This window comes from Castor canadensis, chromosome 2 (genome assembly GCF_047511655.1).
Source record: "Castor canadensis chromosome 2, mCasCan1.hap1v2, whole genome shotgun sequence".
NCBI lineage: Eukaryota > Metazoa > Chordata > Mammalia > Rodentia > Castoridae > Castor > Castor canadensis.
The window spans coordinates 52,111,188-52,132,300 of record NC_133387.1 but is presented as its reverse complement, the minus strand read 5'-3'; the positions used below and the strand labels follow the sequence as shown (position 1 = coordinate 52,132,300).

The 21,113-nt window shown below is 37.0% G+C and overlaps 1 protein-coding gene across 1 annotated transcript; it reads left to right on the top strand.

The window, feature by feature from the left end:
• Positions 1-448: 448 nt before the first annotated feature.
• Positions 449-20,352, top strand: Pttg1ip2 (PTTG1IP family member 2). Its single transcript, XM_074057855.1, has 5 exons — positions 449-599; positions 6,871-6,917; positions 15,311-15,404; positions 17,422-17,515; positions 20,289-20,352. The coding sequence occupies exons 1-5, from the start codon at positions 449-451 to the stop codon at positions 20,350-20,352; spliced, it is 450 nt and encodes a 149-aa protein (XP_073913956.1).
• Positions 20,353-21,113: the final 761 nt, after the last annotated feature.

Genomic DNA, 21,113 nt, shown 5'->3' with positions numbered 1-21,113 from the left:
GGGTTTCCTGGTTTTGCTACTTACTGATGATGCTACCACTCCCATGAAGTGGGGTGGATGGTGAGTTCACTCACATCTGAGGAAAGGCCATCAGGAGGGTGCAACTACTTTCCATGCTATGGAGTAGTGGAAATTAGAATCCAGGTCTTTCTCCAAAACAACAGCATAACAGGGAAAAAGCAGTGAGCTTTGAAGAGAAATAGACCTGGAATCCAATGCAGTGGATGAACCATATGTGGCGTTCAAGGCTCAGGAAGTCGGGACCTCACGCAGACCAGGACAGCATTCTCAACGTTCCTCATTCTCGCTGGAACACTGGATGTTCTAAGATTCGGCTAATTGTTCTGGATCCAGGGCTCAGAAGGCAGAGCCTCAAGACCTGGGACTGCCATGGTCACAGTCCCTCTGACGGCCACTTTCCCACTCAGGCCACTGGGAACCAGGAGCAATGTGCGGGCTGAGGGCATGGAGCCACATCCTCCTGCCGGTCTTCCTCTCCCTAGCACTCATCCAATTGCTTATCAGCTTCTCAGATAGTAACTTGCCCCAAATCTACAAACACAGGACCCAGCAGACGCAAAACAAGTCGACTGAAGAAAGTGAGTGATGCGAGTCCCTAAGCTGGTGCCACACCTCCGCCGCTGCTCATCCTCCCTTCTGGTTGTGACACCTGGCCCCATAAAGTTGCCATTTCGTGTTTGTGAAAGATTTTTAAAGACTGTGAACGTTTTTTGGGAAACCTAGTTAAACTGGACTCCAACTAATTTGCTTTAAAACGTAAAATGTGGAGTAACACAGGTTTAAATTTGCAAAAGGCAGCCGAGCGTCCCAGCGCTTGAGGGTTTGTGGCAGCAGTATCATGAATTCGAGGCCAGCCTGGGCTATACAATGAGTCCCTGCCTAAAAAACAAACAAAAAACAGGAAAAGCGTGTTTTCTTCCTTTCACTTTTTGCGTGACCTATATCAAAAGAGCTTTGTGCTGTGAATAAGTGTGAATAAGACCCCAAAGAGTCATTGACCATTTTTTTTCCTGATGTTTTAAGGTCTCAGCTAATAAATTGCTTATTTTTTTTCCTTATGAATTACTTCAGTTGGAGGTTTCTCTTGGTTTTCCTCACCAGCTGAAGACATTTTGAAATGTTAGAAGTCATGTGCATTAAATTTATGTACCTGGAAATAAAGTTTTTAATACCCCAAATTGAAATTATATTGATAAAGATAGAATTTGACTTATTTGGCAAATGCCCTGAAAGCCAAGATTGCCATTTTTATGAAGACAGAATAATTACTGTTGTCTCCTTTCCAGAGTATAAATGAATGTTAGTTTGTGTAAGCAAATCAGTCTTCCTCACTAAAACCCGGCCTACAGTTCTCAGCTTTGCACTGAAATAAGAATCTTTTTTGAAGGATGTGGATGGGAAGAGATTGAACCAAAGGGCCTAGCTTGTTACTTTTGGCCTCATTTTTCCCATGGATTTCTCTTTTTTAACTTCTTGGTCATGACCATACATATTCCAAGAGAAACTGTGTTCCTGTTCCATCTTCTCCCCTTCTCCTTAGAAACAATGCCAGTGGTATATATATGGGGACACTCTTTACCTTGGTGTTCTAGCAAAATGAAGTCATACTAGAATTTTTCAAAAGATGGTTTTTAAATGGTAAAGAAGAACAAAAAGAAAGTAAGCAAACAAAACAATTTGAGAAACAGAGCCTAGTGTGGACACCAAAGACTGAAGTTTCTGAGTCTTGTGTCTTGGATCTGGTCAACCCTGGTCCATGTTTCTGAGAGAACAGCTTGCCTGTACCTGGGGACCCTGATTCACCCTGACATGGGCTCCCTGGGTGTTTGCTCCTAGCCTCAGACAGATTTCCCTTGTGCTCAAATTCAACTTTTCCCTATAATAGGATTTGGTTTCTTAGCCATAATACTTTTCACTTCCAAAACCAAGAAGGGTATTCTATACTCTGAATGACAGGTAACAGATAAGACTGTATAGAATTTCCAACCTAACACTGAGTTCAGCTAAATATTTACTCAAAAAAGTCTGAATTTATTGCTTTAACTTGAATTTCCAGGCTTAAGTTTTTCTACCACTTGCAGAAATGGGGGGAGGGGTAGAGTTATGCTGAGTTGTGATATAAAACTAAATTCTTATATTGAGAAAACTAGATCAAATTCTTTCTCTTTTCTGATGTCTTCCTTAATCTGAGTGGATAATTGTTTCTATCCTTAGCTTTGCCTCTCTGACAGTCCACATTTCATTCTAAAAGGAGATAACTCAGAGATCAAGAGCAACAGCTGAGACACCTGGACTCACCTCCCAGCTTTGTCACTTACCAGGCCCATCATTACTGTTCCACAGTTTCCTTATCAGTTAAATGGAAATAGTATCTTCCTCAAATGGTGGTTGTGAGGATCAAATGAGCTAATACATATGCATTCACATCACAGTGAGTGTCCATGAGAGCGCTGGAAAGCAAGATGAAGGCATGAATGTTAAGCATCTGAAAAACAGAAAGCAGTTGAAATCAGACTGATGGAAAACCCACAGATAGGAGGACTTTAAAGATAGATATGGTTCTAGGGTTGCTTCAACCTCAGCAGCAATGATTACAAAGACTGTGAGGGAGCTGTGCAGCAATTAGCAGGGTGGTTATCTTGGAACACTAAAACTGATTGCCCCTCCACTTTCTCAGTTGTCTCAAGAAGTAGGCAGTAGAAGCAACAGAGGTGACTGCCCAAGTTAGCAATGAATGTAAATTCTTGCCCAACACACAGAGCCTGCCTGGTAGCATGGCCCAACTCTCCCACATCATGGATGTGAAAATAAAATCTGTATCTAGACATATAAAAAATAGCACAGAGTCAACAATCATGAAACCCAACAAATAAAAAAAGTAATTTATTAAGAAACATTTAACAGAAAGAAAAAACACTATGAATCCTTGTAGAGGAGTAACAAGATTCCAAAAGAGACGACTAAGCTAGAAAGCAGGTTGGCTTTACCATTCCACAAGTGCTAAAAGTATGCAGTGAGACTCATTGGATCATAGTAAGACAGTTAATTACTCATAGAACAGCAAACAGCAGGAATGTCAGCATGGGAACAGTAGTCTTTTTGCCCACAAGTGCCATGGAGCAATGCAATGGGACCAGATAGTAGCAGTGCTACAGGTGAAGAACCCAGGGCTAAGAGCGTATGACTTTTTTTTGCAAGCAGCAAAAAAATCTAATCCCCTGGGGAATGAGTAGTTGTAAGCGCAGTCACACTGTGGTTTCTTTGATCTATTTAATTGACTGTGACCAGACATAGAATGTGCTCAGGGTCAAAGTTGATTAAGCCACGAAGTTTGGCATACTCACAAAGGAAATACAGTGATACTCAGGGCCTACGTGGATGGCATCTCCTAACATAACAATTAATTTCTCATTAGGAATATCCAAGAAACAAGATCAGAGTATTATGATTAAGTATCTTGGAAATCAAAAATATAACAAAAATGAACATAGCTATAGAGTGAATTACCAAGCTCAATGATAGAATCAGGGAATTCTTACTGAGTACAGCATGAATGGACAGGAGATAATAGACAGCATGGAGAAAAAAGAGAAGCGTTTATGTCAACATTAGTGTAAGAGGAGTTTCAAGAAGAGAGAGAAATGGAAGAGAGGAGATACTCAGAAAGTTTATAGAAAAAGCCTTTAAATTTTTAAGATTTTAAACTAGAACATATAAACATATAAGCAAGAGATGTTCAGCTTTAGAATATGTGAAATAAAAGCATTTGAATACCTAAAGAATCAAAGAGTTTATCATTCACAGTCCCTGTCTAAGAAAGATACTGAAGAATATAATTAGTAAAATGAAAAATGAATCTAAGAAGGAAAATGTGGAATTTAAGAAAGTGCAATTTGCAAAGAAACTAGCAAAATTAGAGTTAATTCTAAATGATTGAGTCATTAGCAACTTAAATGTGAAAATGGTCTAATAACCATTAGTGATTATTTAATAATAGTTACAGTTTCCTATGCTTTCTCCTTAGGAAGTGGCATGGGGAAGAAGAGGATAGTAAAAACATATTAGGGCTTTCTCATTAGACAATGACATAAAGATACATATAAAATATCTTTCAAAAAATTAAAATCACAGCTCAAGAATAAGATGTATGACTTTGAAAACAGAGGAAATAAAAGAATTAATTGGTAGTGTAAAACATCTTGTGAATGCTATTGAATAAGAAAATGTAGCAATATTAAGTAAAAAAGAATTCAAGTTGCAAAATAATTAAGTAGATGAATGTCATTAATATTCCTTATTGACATAGAGTACAATATACCAAGATGACACATTTGTGAACCTGTTTTTGCAGCTAACAGTATAGTTTTGAAATAGATACGGCAAAAGCCAGTCAAAATAAAGAAGAACATTAGACAAACTCAAAACCACATGAACTCACATTACATGTCTCTATCAGAAATCAACAGATCAAGTAAATAAAACATAAGGGTACAGTATAGACATTTTAATTTTATTCATCTTTTGCTCTTAGCTGTCCTTGAAAAAAAATTCTCTTCCAGATAACGTCATTTGTCTACACGATTAACTTACTAATTTCAATGCCCAAAAGGAAGTTTTGATTTGGTATAAAGCATAATGTTTTGATGCCAGGCATCCTAGGTATTTGAAATTGTGATCCTTCATGGCAGAAGAGGAGGACATAAGTGGACCTTTTAACAACATTCTGCATATCGGAAGTAGTAGTAGAACCAGAGAAACTCACAATGGCTGAAGATGTTCCAAGAGAACCAGCAGAGAATGATGTTGCAGAAATTATGAAAACTATAATCAAGAGGAAGGGAGTAACCAGATGGAAATTAAATATACAAACATCAAGTACTAGAGTGAAGTATTTGGTACCTGATAATGCTATAGAAATAGCTAGTACCTCCTTCTTCAGGAGTCAAACGAAAGAAAGAATCTACAGATTCATATACCACATAAATGACTGTCCCTTCATTAATTTTCCAAAGAGGGAAAGAATGACTGCTAAAGAGTTTGCTGAGCCAGATGCCGATGGTTCATGCTTATAATCCTAGGTACTTGGGAGGCTGAGATCTGTAGGATCACAGTTCCAGATCAGCCCAGGTCAAAAAGGAAAAGAGTTTGTGAGACTCCGGTTTACTGGAAAAAAGTTGGTTGTGGTGGTGTGCACCTGTCATCCCAGCAACAATGGGAACCACAAAATAAGAGGATCATGGTTCAGCCAAGCCTTGGTAAAGAGCAAGACCCTGTCTCCAAAATAACCAGAGCAAAAAGGTCTGGAGGCACCTGCCTAGCAAGAGCAAAGCCCTGAGTTCAAATGCAAGTACCAAAAAAAGAGAAAAAGAAATTGATTCCTGGTTAGTTACAAAAAACTCTGAACCTCTGGTATAGAACCAGTTCACGCCATGTGACACAATGTATTGAGGAGAGTGATTCACTTTGCCAGTGTTCTTTGTCAAAAATCATATCCCAGTCTAACCAGGTGAAAAGCATCAGATGAATACAAATTGAGAGATGTCTTCTTACAAGACATATGACTAGCCAAAACTGTAGGGGTCATGAGCAAAATGAAAGACTGAGAAACCGTCACAGACCAGAGAAGACATGACGACTACATGCAATGTGGAATCCCAGATGGGATCCTGGAACAGAAAAGGGACATTAGCACAAACACTAATGAAATCCTAGTAAAATCTGGAGTTTAGTTAAAAGCAATGCATTAACGTATGGTTCTTTATTTTGATAAAATGTTCCACAGCAGTGTAGGATGTTAACAATAAGGAAACGGAATGAAGGGTATATAAGAGCTCCTTATACAATATTTACATTTCAGTAAGTCTGAAATTATTCCACAACAAAAATATAATTAACAACAACAAAAAAGCTGTGAAAGCTGAGTTTGGACAATGATGGACAAGTTGTGTACCACATGTTTCCATGCTCTAGCCTACAAAACTAAGCCTGAGGCCAGCTGTCTGGACATAGTTGAAGCAGGAGAATCTTTCCCATTTACCTTGCCTTTTCTTCTACTCATCTTTCCCATGGGAACTTTAAGGATTCTGTTGGGAAGGAGGAAGTAAGATTCAAAAGACTTAGTATGAAATCTGAATTGTTAGTCTTTCCCTAGCCAGGTCAGATCTGCATCTAATCAAACAATTTGACACTAAATAGACCTTTTCCACAGAGTCTGTGGAAATTCTGTCCCCCAAAATAATATGTGGAGTGAATTTATTGCTACTGTGTCACAAAACAACTAGCGCATTAATTCCATACCTTTCCTTTCAGAAGACATTGGAGTAATGAACCATCAAAATGGTTTTTTGCTGAACTAAAAATTCTAGATCTAAAAATACAAGTTGTAGTATTTATTTTTTCCCCAAACTTCATTTGGGGGATGTTTTTAAAACTTTGTGACAAAGAGAGAATGGAGAGTTACTTTTCTTTTAATAAAGGACTAATTAATTAATTAATCAGGAATATTTTGCAAAACCATGCTAAACAACCAATGAGTTATTAAAAGAGGTTTTTAAAGGTATAATGTTTTAAATATACAGTAGTATTGTCAATTCATTTTTAGCTATTTTTTTAGAAGCTGTTTTTAGAACTTGGCTAATCTACATTCAGTGATGCCATTTCATGGTTTTCCATAAAACGAGGAAATGGTGGGAAAGTATCTAGATATGTTAAAATAATAAAATAAAATGCTTGACTTTGAATGAATATGGCTTGAAACAGGATTGACTAAATGAAATATACTTTTTTAATAAAATGGCATGATAAAAAGTCTTCAGATTTACATTTTTGAACATCATTTTTTTCTTATAGTATGTGCCCAAAAGAAAAATTGTCAAGTATGCACAGAAGACAAGAAAGTAAGTTAACTTTTTTTGTGTTTTGTTTTGGTTTTTTTTGGTGGTGGTGCTGGTGTTTGAACTCAATGCCTTGCTCTTACTAGGCAGGCACATCACCATTTGAGCTCCACCCCCAACCCTGTAAGTTAACTTTCTTCTGAGGAAATTTTCTTGGGAATGATGTAAACTCAACATTTATAGTTGTCATCTAAAAAATATGCTGACCTTTGTTTTACACAATTTTTTATAACAGGAATGGCTAATAACTGCTAAGATTTATTTCTCCATTTCAAATAATTTCTGAGGGCCTACAAGTAAACAACGGAAATAATTTAATATAAGTATGTACTTCTTGATAGAAACTTATACTTCAAAAAGAAAACAATTCTTTGAAAGACTTATGGTGAAATTTCAGAAATTTTTGTAAGGCAAAGGGAAAGAAATGCCTTTTGAGATGTGGTGAAAATTTCCTTCTTTCTTCTTATTCTTAAAGACTAGAAAGTGGCACACCATTCCTTAACCACAATGTGGGTAAGATCCCTTCTTCGATGGTTAAATATCTGACACCATTATTCTTCACTTTGGATTTGAAAGAAAGCAGGAAAGTCAGACATCCCAAGGGAAATGGCATTACTTAGCTTTGTAGCAACACTTTACAAACCATTTTAGTATAATTTGTATTGGAGAACTGACACCAAAGACACAGATGCAGAATCACTAACTAGAAAAAGACCCATAATGGTAGTTGGTATCTGTCATAGTGACCTGGACATACCACCCTCTGCCTTTTATCTTCTTCCAGCTCAGTTGTCTGTCTTAATGAGGACCTGGGATTCTGGCTTAAGGAATTTTCCCCCCAATCCCTACCATGACTTCCATACTCTGTACAGCCAGGGACAGCCCTGACACACAGTGTTCTGACTTCCTGAACCCTGTACATTAGGATATCACTTTCATGATACAACCTGAGCCCTACACAATCTACACTAGCTACTACTTTCTTATTTCCTCACACTGTACCTACTCTTGGGCCTCACTGAGGTAAACCTATTCCCCAATCCTTTATTTTTCCTCCCTTCATTTTTCCTTCAGGTTACAAACCCTTAGCTTGAATTCTCATGGTTGTTCACCTGAATATTCTCCTACTTTTTGTTATAAATTTTAAACACATAAAAATAGAGACAACAGAGCCTGGTACTATGGCATATGCCTGTTGTGCCAGTAACCTGGGAAGATGAGGCAAGAGGATTGTCTGAGTCCAGGAGTTCAAGGCCAAGAAGAGAAAGGAAGGAAGAGGATTCCATTTAATTTTTTGCCAGGAATATTTCATGCTAAAGACTTTCATTAGGACATAAATAAGGATCATTGCCTAGTATTTGGTTATGTTAGCAGGTTATAATATTCATTGCCTGGATCCATTATATTCTTAGAGGTTACAAAAACCATGACTACTTTACTAGCCTTCCCTTCTTTTTGTGTGTGTACGGGCAGTAGGGGCAGGGGTTGGTTGCAATTTGAACTCAGGGCTTCGCACTTGCAAAGCGGGCACTCTACCACTTGAGCCATACCTTCAACCTGTGCCCTCTTATTTTAACTGTGCCTATTTTACATTCCTCAGCCTCTGACTGGTTCTTCAGTTTATCCATTTGCCATGCATTATTAGCTGATTACTGCTCAAGCATATTACATTAAAGTCTGCATTGGTAGAACTACAAATTTACAATTTCTGGATTACCTGAGCTCTGGTACTAACCCTTACTTGCCTTTGGTTAGCAGTATTTCCTAAAATGTACCTTAACAGCAATTCCAAAACTTTGTAAACATCCTTAAAATGCCACTATTATCCCTCATCTCATCAATCTGATTTTATAGATAAAAATAGAGGTTCTAGGTGTTGACTTCACTCCCCAAATTGATAAAATTTCTGCCATTTTTTATCCAATCTTACTCATCCTTATCCTTCTTGTTAGAGGAAGAAGAATACCTCCTCTAGTTCCCTTATTCCTTTTGGGCTTGAGCATATATACTTTTAAAACGGTAACTCATGTCATATAAGTTGTTTTTATTTTCCTCTTCCCTTGTTCTCAGTTCTCCAAGGACATAGTCTATGTTTTATTCGTCATTGTACCTCTAACACCTCATACATTTTCCAGCCCGTGGCAAGTGTTCAATAACTATTGAATTAGCTCTTGGCCATTAGAAGATGGTTAAATTATAGTTAATACACTCTGTAATGTAACATGGTAAGGAATTTTATCTTAAAATATTTTCAAGCACAAGCCATTATGGAAATTACCACATTATGGGATATATGTATTTTAGTGTAATTTTTACAATAGTCCTAGTACCTCACAGAAAAAGACTAAAGGATAGCATAGAATTAGGGTGTTATCTTTTGGAAAAGGATTCTCTGTCCTCCCAGAAATTCCAAGGACTCTGGCTTTTACTGACAGTTTCTGCCAACCTCCTGTACTCCAAGAGAGAGTGTCATGTTTATAGATGGCAATTCATGAAGCAACCAAGAACATTTATGTTCTTCTTGACTAAAAGTAGTGTTATGTCCAGGACTGTCCTAGTTGATGTGCATTGACCAAGAGAAATTCTTCAAATCTGCTCCTAATTTCCCGTAACATTCTAGTTTGGATGATAAATTATATGCTTATCCTTAGCTATAAGGGAATCTTCTTTAGATTCTATCTGAAATTTTTCCTTGTAACTTACTAGTACAGATAAGCCTTCTTACATACTGAAAATTTCTTACCAGAAACAAATCCGTAAGAAACAACTTGTTTTCAACCCTACCCCAGAACACTACTCATAAACACAGCTTATGAAAAATATGTTTTTGCTGATATATTCTTTTCCATCAGAAATAAAACTTCAAAAACCATGCCAACTAAAACAAGGTAAGCACCCTTTCACCTGGGCTTTCATTGCCATTTAGAGTTGTTATGCATCACTGTTGAATAGTTGATAGTTCCCAGTCATGGTGTCATAATGGTGAGATCATAATTAACTTTAATTTAGTTAAATAAGAGTTATAAGACTAAGTTTTGAAATTGACTCAAAAAATAAAGCAGAATACACTCTAGTTTTTTCTCCATAATCAATTCTTTCTCATTCATTGCATCCTCTTATAGATGACTGGTCAGGACAGAAAGGAGTGAAATTGCAACAAACTTAATGGAACTTGTAAATCTCCCACAGCTTAATTTATCTGTTAAATAGTTTATGAGATGTGACCATTATGCACACACTTGTAATATCCATTTATAAGTGTCATACTTCACATGCTACAAAGATACCCATTTTGATATTTATTTTTCTGAAAAAAGTGTGTGTGGAGGAGCGGAAAGTGGGCAGGGTTACGAGTCCAAGTCTGGATGTGCCAGTGAGCATGTGGATATCACTCAGCTAAAAATGAAGAAGAGAGACATGTATATTTTCCATGGCAGCTATTCCCAACACCTTATGTGCTCTTGGCATGACCTTCCTTTTGAGATCTGACTGGCCCTCCTTCTGGAGTTCTTGAGAAATATAAGGCCATCTGTTAGACTCAATTTCCCTCATTTTTCTTCTGAACCAACTCTGTCTTCTCTTTTATAGTCTCTTTCCTCTTAAGAAACCTATTAAACCTATTTTCATTCCCAAGGCTAATCTCCTTAGTCTTTGCTTCTATGCATGCATCATTCTCAAATACATGCACATTTACAAACTCAGAGCCTTTCTCATTTCCTCATTCTGTCTGTGACAAATCCAGTATATTTCTCTGCTTTACTTTCTTCGTTTCTGAGTTCAGACAAAGTGGGAAAAAAAACCCAAATCTTTTTGTTTCTTCTTAGTTGCTAAATATTTATTCTACTACCTCTTGTCACACAGTGTGATTTAATCTTTAGCAAATGAATTCAAAGGTTACAAAAGGCTCCCCACAATCAAATGCAATGACCTGTCGGATTAGTCACTCATTCTTCTGGAAACTTGTTCCTTCCTTGGTGGTCTTGACTTCATACACTGCCTATTTTTTCTCTCGCCACTGTTTCACTTACCAACTCTCCTCTTTGTATTCCTAAATGAGAGCATTTCTTAATACTGTGGGCTCATCTTCCTACTATCTCACCTACAGTCAATGGCTTCTACCACTAGCTGCATATAAGGAAATCTCAAATGTGCATCTGTTTACCTAATGGGTCCTCCAGTAGACATGCTCACAGTTGCTTGACTGACATTTCCTCCAGAATAGTTTTTTTAAAAAAGCATCTCAAGCTCAAAATATTTATAAATAAATTTAGCATTTTTTCTTCCCCAAAGAAATTTTAGCTCCTTTAAAACATCTGTTATCCATTATTTTTCTTTCAACTGAAGCAATTCTAGACTTCCTACACTGCTGTCCCACCCTGTCTCCCCACTTTCATCCCTCTAGTCTCTCCTATGCTGTATTCATCTTCTTTAATTATTACTTCTATTATATCTTCTTTTAGCTCCAAATAATTCAGTTGAATCTCTGCTGTTAAATAAAACACAAAACAAAAACTCCTTAGTCTGACATTCAGAACCCATCACAATCTAAAAGGAGTTTATCTTTTCAAATTATCCTACAAAACTCCACCATGATAGATTTTTACTCTTGCCACATGGTACATGCCCTTTCATTCTAAGTGCTTCCCCTTTGTGGCAGAAATTTTACCTATTCCTAAAGACCTATACCAAATTCTTCTTCTTTGAAAGAAATCTTATCTAGTCATTCCCACTAGAAATTAGTACTTTCTTTTCTTAACTATCACATTTTAAATATCATATATTCAATCATTTTGAAATTATAATATTCTTACATTTAGAGATGTATATTGTTTTGCTGTAAAGTGTACATAAATACCTGCCAATTAAATTGACCCTCTAGAAAGCAAACACAGTGTTTTGTGTGGCCATCTGTGTGACCTCTGCTGCATCTAGCATGTGCTTGACTTATAAATTCCTCTTTGCACAGTAACACTCATTTTCTACAATATTAAGCCATTTGTTATATACAATGTTAGCAAACCACTAAACATTATTATGTACTTTCTCTATATTTTCATTTTAATGGTATCTTCTTATGAAAATTGCAATTTTGTTGTCCATATAAGCTCATGAAAACAAGCTTCTTCCCAAAAATGAGTACTGAAATTTTCTCATGGAACAATAACTATCACCTTAAGCCTGGCTTCTCAGTAGTTACACACCTAAGAAGCTAAGATTGGTAAGACCTGAGATTTATAGGAGCCATATTCCTTAGCTATAAGAAAAATCAGTGTAATTTGTCCTAAATTGTAGGCATGTTAAATATATTATACTGCTCCTCTGGGCAATGAATGTGAAGTTCTGCTCTTTGAAGATTTTTTAGAGTTAGTAAAAGTAGTTAAGGTATCACATCTTCTTGTGTAAATGGCAGAAACTCACCTCAAGCTAACTTAATAAAAGTGGGAATTCATTGCCTCATAAAATTTGGTGGCCTTGACTTCAAGCTCAACTGACTTTCAAAGGATCTCATGCCCATTCCTTTCTTTCCTTTCATCTTCTAGCTCTGCCTCCCCAAGTCATTGACCTAATTTTCTCCTCTAGTAAATGGACATTCTGCATACTGCTGAGGAAGAGGCTGGCTGCCATGTCTTTCTCAATGTCTGTATATAAATCCAAAGAAGATTCTAATTGGTTTTGAGTCTTACATCCAGACCAGCACAAGTTACTGGACTAGAGATATGAACTACCCTGAGTTCCACTACTTGGGTCAAATGACTACTCTAGTAGTAGAAAAGAGTCAAGACAAAGCTAATTGACAGCTGCACGACCAACCAGAGTTGGGGGAAGAAGTCTGCAAAGGGTAGAGGATATGACCACCATAAGAAGAATGGGAACAGAGATGGGCAGACAAGCATTTAAGAAAATAAGTGAGCCAGGTGCTGGTGGCACATGCTTATCATCCCAAGCTACAGCCTGAGATTGGGAGGACTGAGGTTCAGGCCGAGATTGGGAGGACTGAGGTTCAGGCCAGCCTGGGCAAAAAGTTTGTGAGACCTCATCTCAATGGGATAAAGCTGGGCATGGTGGTGTGTGCCTGTCATCCCAGTGAGAACGAGAAGCATAAAATAGGAAGATCATGGTCTAGGCCAATTTGGACAAAGAATGAGACCCTTTCTCCAAAAAATAACCCTAACAAAAAGGACTGGAGCCATGGCTCAAGTGGTAAAGCCACCAAGTGTAAAGGTCTGAATTCAAACCCCATTACCACCAAAATTTTTTTTTAATTACTAGAAAACAACTTCAGTCTACTTTGCCCTTTCAGGACACACATATTCTATGTCCTGCCCTATATTTTAAAACATGCATGCTGTTTATCTTCATATTTTTTAAAATGTTCCTCACAAAATAATGCAACTAACCAACTAAAATTGTGTAAGTCACTGTCAGCTTCTGCTCCCAGCAGTAAGTCTGGAGTCTCAGAGAGATGTTCTTTATTCTTGATCATGTTTGAACAAGCTTCTCATGCTGCATACTCCAACTCAGCCATACAATCAATTAAACCAACTCAATCTCCCAAACGAGCTTTAGTAGAAAAGGAAACCAGATAGCAACAGTAAAAACTCCCAGTCAGAAATGAGGGTTGTGGTCAGTGTTCCTATGATGTACTGAGTCTATTATACTCTGTTGAGTTTCCCTAGTTGAACAGTGAGTTGGTTGGTCACTAGTTTGGTGGTGCCAGGCTTGGTCTTATGAAGGAGTTCCCTTTTCCAGTGTTTTCTGAGCCCCCATCAGAGAGAGGAATAGGAGAGAATTCTGAAGACTGAGCTGCTTTAGGAGCTCAATTGCTATGGACTTGGTTATTGGGGCCAGTGAATCAGCTTAGCACTAGAGTAACCATGAGCTCCTCTCTTCTGGGTTCACATTCATTTTGGCAATTTATCTCCCTTAAAACTGTTAGATATTATGGGCTTGATTTCTAGAAACTCTGAGAACTAATATCCAAAGTCAGAAGTGTCTGCAGGCTATAGTCCTTGAATCAAAGCCTTATCTTTTTTATTTGTAGTCTTAAAACAACAATCTAAGAGGATGGCGCCCATTCTGCCTAAGTGGCTTCAATCTTAGATTTGCTTAAATGGCTTGACTTGACCTTTGATCTTGGTCAACATGAACAAAAGCTGACCTGTGATATACCTGCTTCTCTCAGGTACTATCTAAGGGGTGGTTCTTTACATTGAGTGAATCATTACCTCTGCTGGTCTCAGAATATACAGTAAGAAGTGACTGGGAGGGTCTGGGTCCAGTCTTATGGGACTGATTACTAGCACAGAAACAGGCTGCTTAGGTCATAGCCCAGGCTCTCCTATTTACTAGGTATATGACAGTATTATGTTAGTCACTTAACTGCCGTGTACCTTAATGTCCTCATTTAAAAGTGTACAGAATAAAATCTAACTCACAGAGTTGTCATGGTGATAAATGAGTTAGTATATATGAAAGACTAAGAACAGTACCTGTCACATGGTAGGCCCTATGTGACAGCCATTTTTATCACTCTGTTCTCATTTTCTTTTGACTCTTACAGGTTCCTGTATTATCTCCCACAATAGTTTTCACCATTGTGCCTTTTTTTGTTTACTTTAACAAGGGACTTAGAATTCAGTTTTCCTGAATTCTGATCATCAGGAAGGAAAAGGTATAGGGAAGTGAGCAAAGGCTGGTTGACAGCACCATCAGGGCCGCATGAAACAGATTCCTCAGAGGAAAGAGCAGATACTGCAGAACGGGGGAATGGGAAGAATGCTGGAGATGTTTTCTAAAAAACATCTAATGCAGTCCTTATTACTACTTTGTGAAACAATGTCTTGGGCTTAGTTCTCTAAATGCAGAGGCATAAAAAGAGATTCAGATGCGTGTGATTTTTAAGTGACTGCTCTTTAGCAAAATCCCATGAAGGAATAAGGGATCCCAGGAAAACAAGGGATAAGAGCCAAGAAAAGATGGGGTCCCAGCTAAAGCCCACATTTGGCCTGAATCATTGACAGTCCTTGGGCAAAAAAATCACATAGCAGAGTTGTGCTGACTTGAGGCAAGGATGTCCCTTTTTTTGGAATCCTGTATTAATCACTTACCCTATGAGAATAGTAACCTCAAGGGCAAGATGGTCCTCTTCCACAAAGGGCAAGTATTCAAAGGATTTGTAGCCACTGGCAGCAACACTCATGCACCTGAGGTGTGTGAGCCTGGTAAAGATCTAGACAGACCACCAATGGTATCTACTACAATAGTAGTAGTAATAATGATGATGATCATGATGATGACTGTTATTTATTGAATAATTATTGAACTAGTCTAAAAACTTACTGTGATCATGGTTATGTTACTTGGACACTGTTTTATTTGTTTCTTTCCAAATACAGTGTATTTGGTGCAAAGAAGAAATGGCTTGCAAAAAATACTGTTTTCCATATTCCGGATGTCAATTCAGTTCTATATTTTGGGCAAACTGTAAAAGTGAGTTCTCTTTATTTAAATTTTTATGTACTTTATTTCAGTTGGCTTGCAAATAGTAATAATTTGTTCCATTTGAAGGACATTAAGTTTTTATATATTTTTAGTAACATGCAGCAGTCCAGAGCTGTTTATCAGTGCTTCCCTGATACATACTCATTGATTGTTCCAGCCAGTGTTGATTCGTGTTAAGTCAGCCCTTTCCTTACTGGTAGAAGACTCAACATGGCACTTGTTAAATAGCTTAAATTTCATTTCTAAAAAACTGATGTATGGTATTGTTATGTGCTGGAGTGAACTGTTGTGGGCTGGTGTTGAGGGTTCTTGCCTTCACAGGCCAAAGAACTGGCTCATGAGGCAGCTGATTGACTTGTGAGACAAGGTTGGTACACAAAGTAGGATTTATTAGTGAGAAAGGAAAAGGCTAGAGCAGTGTAGCAGAGCCCGGAAACCGTTGGCTCCCTGCTCAGGTGAAGGCTGGGGATTTTTATGGATGCTTTAATTCTGGGTTAGGGTAAGGGTTAGGGGGGTTCTTATCATTGGCCTTGGATTCGCACATGGGGGCTCTCTTTGACGATATGGTGTGTTTGTCCCTTATGGGGGAAACAACCTTGAGAGCATTCTGTTTATCAGCCCCGTGGCAGATTTATGAGACCTGTATCTCCTCCTCAGGGTGCAGGAATGCAGATTTATGAGACCATGTAACTCCTTCTCAAGGTGCAGGGCTCACAGTGCTCTCCATGGGGGATGGGATACTCACTCACTCATCTGTCCCTTAGGCTCCCAGACCCAACAGTATCCATATTCTAGTTAAGGGATGTTTGTGCTTTTATGTTATTTTAGGAACTCTAAGAGTTCTTTTTTTTATATTCATTTATTCATATGTGCATACATTGTTTGGACCATTTCTGCCCCCTGCCTCTGCCCCCTCCCTCTCCCCCTACAATCCCTAGCTTCCAGGCAGAACCTGTTCTGCCCTTTTCTCCAAATTTGTTTAAGAGTAGACATAAGCAATAATAAGAAAGACATAGTGTTTTTGCAAGTTGAGATAAGGACAGCTATACAGAGAGATTCCTAGCTGGAAAGAGTGCATACTTAACATAGAATGTATTTCCTCAGTTAATATATTCTATTTTTAAATTTGCTATTCAGAATGATTAATCCTTAAAGAGTGAGAAAATATCAATCATTGAAGAATCTTTAAATTATATCCATAATGCCATACTTTTGGTATGTTATATGATGTTTACCAAGACAGGAAGATGTACCCGTATCTTTTAAGGAGTGTTCTAGAAAATTTGAAACAGACTTTCCATTCCAGGCGAACCCTAACCATATGAGAAAACTCAATCTAGAACAATTAGTTTGACTGTTTTTTTTCCTTAAGTGAAAAGATACAAATTTTCCCTCCAATCTCTGTTTGCTTCAGGCACTATTAGGTATATTTAAATTATGTCTTTGTAGTTTATAAAGAAGTAATAATGTAATTAATATGAACAGAAACTTTAGTCCCCTTTTCATTTTTTCCCTTCAAGTTGCATTTTATAGTACACCAAGCTAGTAAGCTGCACAGGACTGAAGGAGGGAAAATATTTACTGGAGTTAGAAATCTGCTTGCCAACACACATGGGTTGTCTGTTTGATCGTGAATTGCTGAAACTCAAACATCATGCCCATCTCTTTATTGAAACAGCAACATGAGGGATCTGCTATTTTATCTGTTGAGAAAATACCAAAAATGAAATTAGAGGTAAAACAAAGGAAGAATAAATCAGTGGTCTAATGATTTACCAATCTGAAAAGAAAGGATTCAAATGTTTCCTCCTTTTTAGCAACCCAGATTATTTTCAAAATGCTACTGATTGTTGTGCTAAAGGCAGTTTTACGATCCATATTATTGTGTCATTATTTTCAATGACGTATGAATGTGTATTTAAGACTATATGATACTAGAAAAGATACAAATGTAAGAAAGTTTTGATTTCTGTCATTAACATACATTTCTTTTCATACATTTCAGTTGACCTGTTTGGAATCCTGACGCTGATACTCACTGGAATATTAATCATGGCATTCTTGTGGTGTTGCTGTTCCTATTACTTTTACCTCAATGAGTATGTTCATTTCTATCCTGCGTAAGAATGCACTTTGGAATAGTATCATTGAAGAAAATGCTAAACTAGTTATTGGGAAATGTTTTATGGATTTTTTTTTTATTGGTGGGACTGGGGTTTAGACTCAGAACTTCACACTTGCAAAACAGGCACTCTACCACTTAAGCCACACCTCCAGTCCATTTTGAGCTGGAATTTTGAAGATGGAGCCTTGTGAACTATTTGCCCTGGCTGGCCTTGTACCACAATCCTCCCAATCTCAGCATCCTAAGTAGCTAGGATTATGGGTGAGCCAACATCTCCCAGCTACTTTATGTTTTTTATGTAATCAAAATAATATATCCACATGGTAAGGAAAAATCAAAAAGTACAGAAAATTGTAAGATGAAAGGAAAATATAAATAAATTTCCTATCCCCATCTCCACCCTTTAACACCTCCTTCTTAGAAGTAATCCTTTTAGTATGGTTCAATTTGTAGGGCTTCTGTTGATTATATGCTTAAACCAGATTGTTACCTCTTCTTTCCATATTAATGTTATGTGTTAATCCAATTCCCCATCATGAAAGTTGAAATTTTTATTTTGCACTATTCAGGTATTTTTGTAATTTTTCTGTTAGTGGATAGTATCATTTTATGATTTTTGGATTTTTAACTTTTGCTTTTCATTGTTTTTAGTTATGGATCTTAAGATTACTAAGATTTCTTTCTGGTCATCTTTTTTATTTTGAGTAGTTCCTTTAATTCCCTGTTTGTATATCTCAGTCCTTCCCCCATTATTTAAGATAAGAAAATTTGATTCTCTATGCTTTCTTCCATTTATTCTCCTTTCTTTCAATATCCTAAAATCTGTACATTTCTCATTAATGTGATCTTAGCAAAAGTGTACCATTTATAGCATAATTATGTCTCAAAATGGATTCTCTTTCCTTATGCTCCTTTTCTCAAAATCATGTTACATTTCAGCTTGCTTCAAGTGTCCATTGTGACTTTCTTATCCAGTTTTTGCATTTTCTGGTTTCTTGTTAAAAATACATGTATCTTTAGTTACATCACTTTGGTTATTTATCTTTGCATTTGATAAAATATTGTCACCTTCTTACAGGCATTCTTCTGAAAGTCTTCTGATATCATATTCTAATTTATAAAAATTGGCTTCTCTTCCTTGCTCCATTACATTGGGAGAATTTTTTGGATTTCCTTTCTTTCTCTTTTTGGGACTCTTCCCCACCTCCCTTTTCCTGGAGTACATTTTAAAGTAACTTTTTCCAAAGGGAGTTTGCAGAAAGTTTAGCAAGTATTTCTATAGTTCACACCTACCTACAAATTTGTTTTTTCTCTATTCTCCTATATCCCAGCATGATACGATTTTCCTTTTTTTTTAATTATGTACCTTTTGTAAAGAAGGACCCATAGACAAAGTAGATAGAGCCAAAGATAAAAATCAATGCATACTAACAGGCCTGTCCATAAGTCACAGACTAATTAAAAGACACAAGATGGCCAAATGTTGTGTTTGTTTGGTTGAGACTTCCACTGTGTCTAGAAATTTGTATTTTCTGGTTTCAAGATTTTATGTCCTTTCTTTATTAATACATAAGCACAAGGCAGGTAAGACAGAAAATATTCCTTATTCTTTACCCTCAAACAACAACAAAAAATTAAGAGAGAAAAATAATAAGACACATCAAATATATGGCAAAATGGTGTGGCTTATTTACTTTTTACATCTTGTTTCCAAAATATTAATTTATTGTGTCATCAGTTTTCTGTATGGTGCTCATGAGTAAGTGACTAATTCCCCTTAAGAGCAGGGGCCTGAGAAAATACCCATTCTAACACTAGTTTTATCTACAATTCAAAAGAAGAAGCCTGGATCTTCTCTGCAAATATGATCCAACAATTGTACTTGGTTCCAGTTTAATTTAGCTATTCACCCATCACCTCTTCTTTTTGAATGTCTTATAGAGATATTCTAGAGTTTGTTAGTTAAATGGATGCTGTGCTCTGTGAGAGAAACTTATCCTATTAAGGATTTATTATACTTCAAAATCCAACAATCATGCTTGGGTTCTAGACACATCAGTCTCCTGGGAATGTGGTTCAATGTTGGGGCACTTGTCTAGCACACATGAGGTCCTGGGTTCAATACTCAGCACTTCCTCCAGCAAAAAAACAATTCCTTGTAGAACTGTCATTCTTTCTTTTAAGAATACCCTTGAATGACCAAGGAAGCATCAAAATATCAATTGCTACATTTTGTATAATATTCTACTTATTCAGCAGATATGATTATAAAAATTAAAGTACTTTAAAATTTTTGAAAAACCATTCTAAATATTAAGAGAATATAAATGCTTGACTTCCCATGTACTTCTTACCTCCTTGACTCTTATCTATTCTTTCAGCAAATAATCACTAAATATTTATCATATATATGCAATATCTCTGTCACTTGGGATATGATGGATAAAAAAGAAAGATTAAATCATTGCTTTCATGGAGCTTACATGCCACTAAGGGGACACAGATAAGTAGACAAGCAATTGTTAACTCTATTGCTAATTTGTTCATTTTAATTTCTATTCCATTTATTTTTAATTGTATTTTTCTCTACAACTTTAATTATCCTGGTAGATAGATAAAAGGAGAATTCAACTTATAAAGCAAGGATAATAATAAAATACTACATAAATGTAGTCTATCTAATGAAATAAAGTAATTTCAATTATAACTAACTATGAAAATAAACCTAATCCTAAATTCACCATCATTTTGAACAGACGTCAAGCCTTTGTTTATGGAAGACAAGAAACAGTTCCTGTTTACGACTTGTAAGCCCCTGGCAAGTGCTTTTATTTATTTGATAGAATATTCCAGGATTTTTCAGTAACTGACAGCTGGAAATCATTACTTGTTCCAGACATCAAAATTAAAGTATGAGTAGAAAACATGACAACAGCTTTCACTGCTCTCACTTCTAATATATACCTCAATGGCTACACTAGGATTGATAAAATCACAATATTGATAGCGAAGGATTAAAGTTTTTCAACCTATTTGGGGATTTGGCTTCCCCAGTTTGTAGAGTTGCCTAGTATCTCCTCTTCTCAATTTCTTTTTTGGTGCTACTTGGGTTTGAACTCAAGCCTTCAGGCTTGTGATGCAGGCACTCAACTGCATGAGCCATGCCTCCAACCCTTTTTACTCTAGTCATTTTGGACACAGAGTCTTGCTTTTTTGGCCCAGGGCCTGGACCATGATCTGCGATTTTAAGCTTCCAGCTGTAACAAAGATGACAGGCACACGCCACCAAGCCCAGGTTTTACCATAATCAGCTTTTCTTTTCTTTTTTTTTTCTGTTGTGAAATGAAAAATGGTTTTGCCCAGGTTGACCTGGAAACATGATCCTCCCAATCTCAGGTCCCAACTAGTTAGGATTACAAGCATAAGCCACTTATACCTGGCTTCAACTTAATTCTTTAAACTTTCCATTAGTTAAAGGCTGTCTCTTACTCGATGTCCTTTGGCTTATCCCCCACAGCTCCTTAGCAGGCCCTTTTGCCCCTCCTTTGCTCAGGTTTGGATTCTAGAACCCA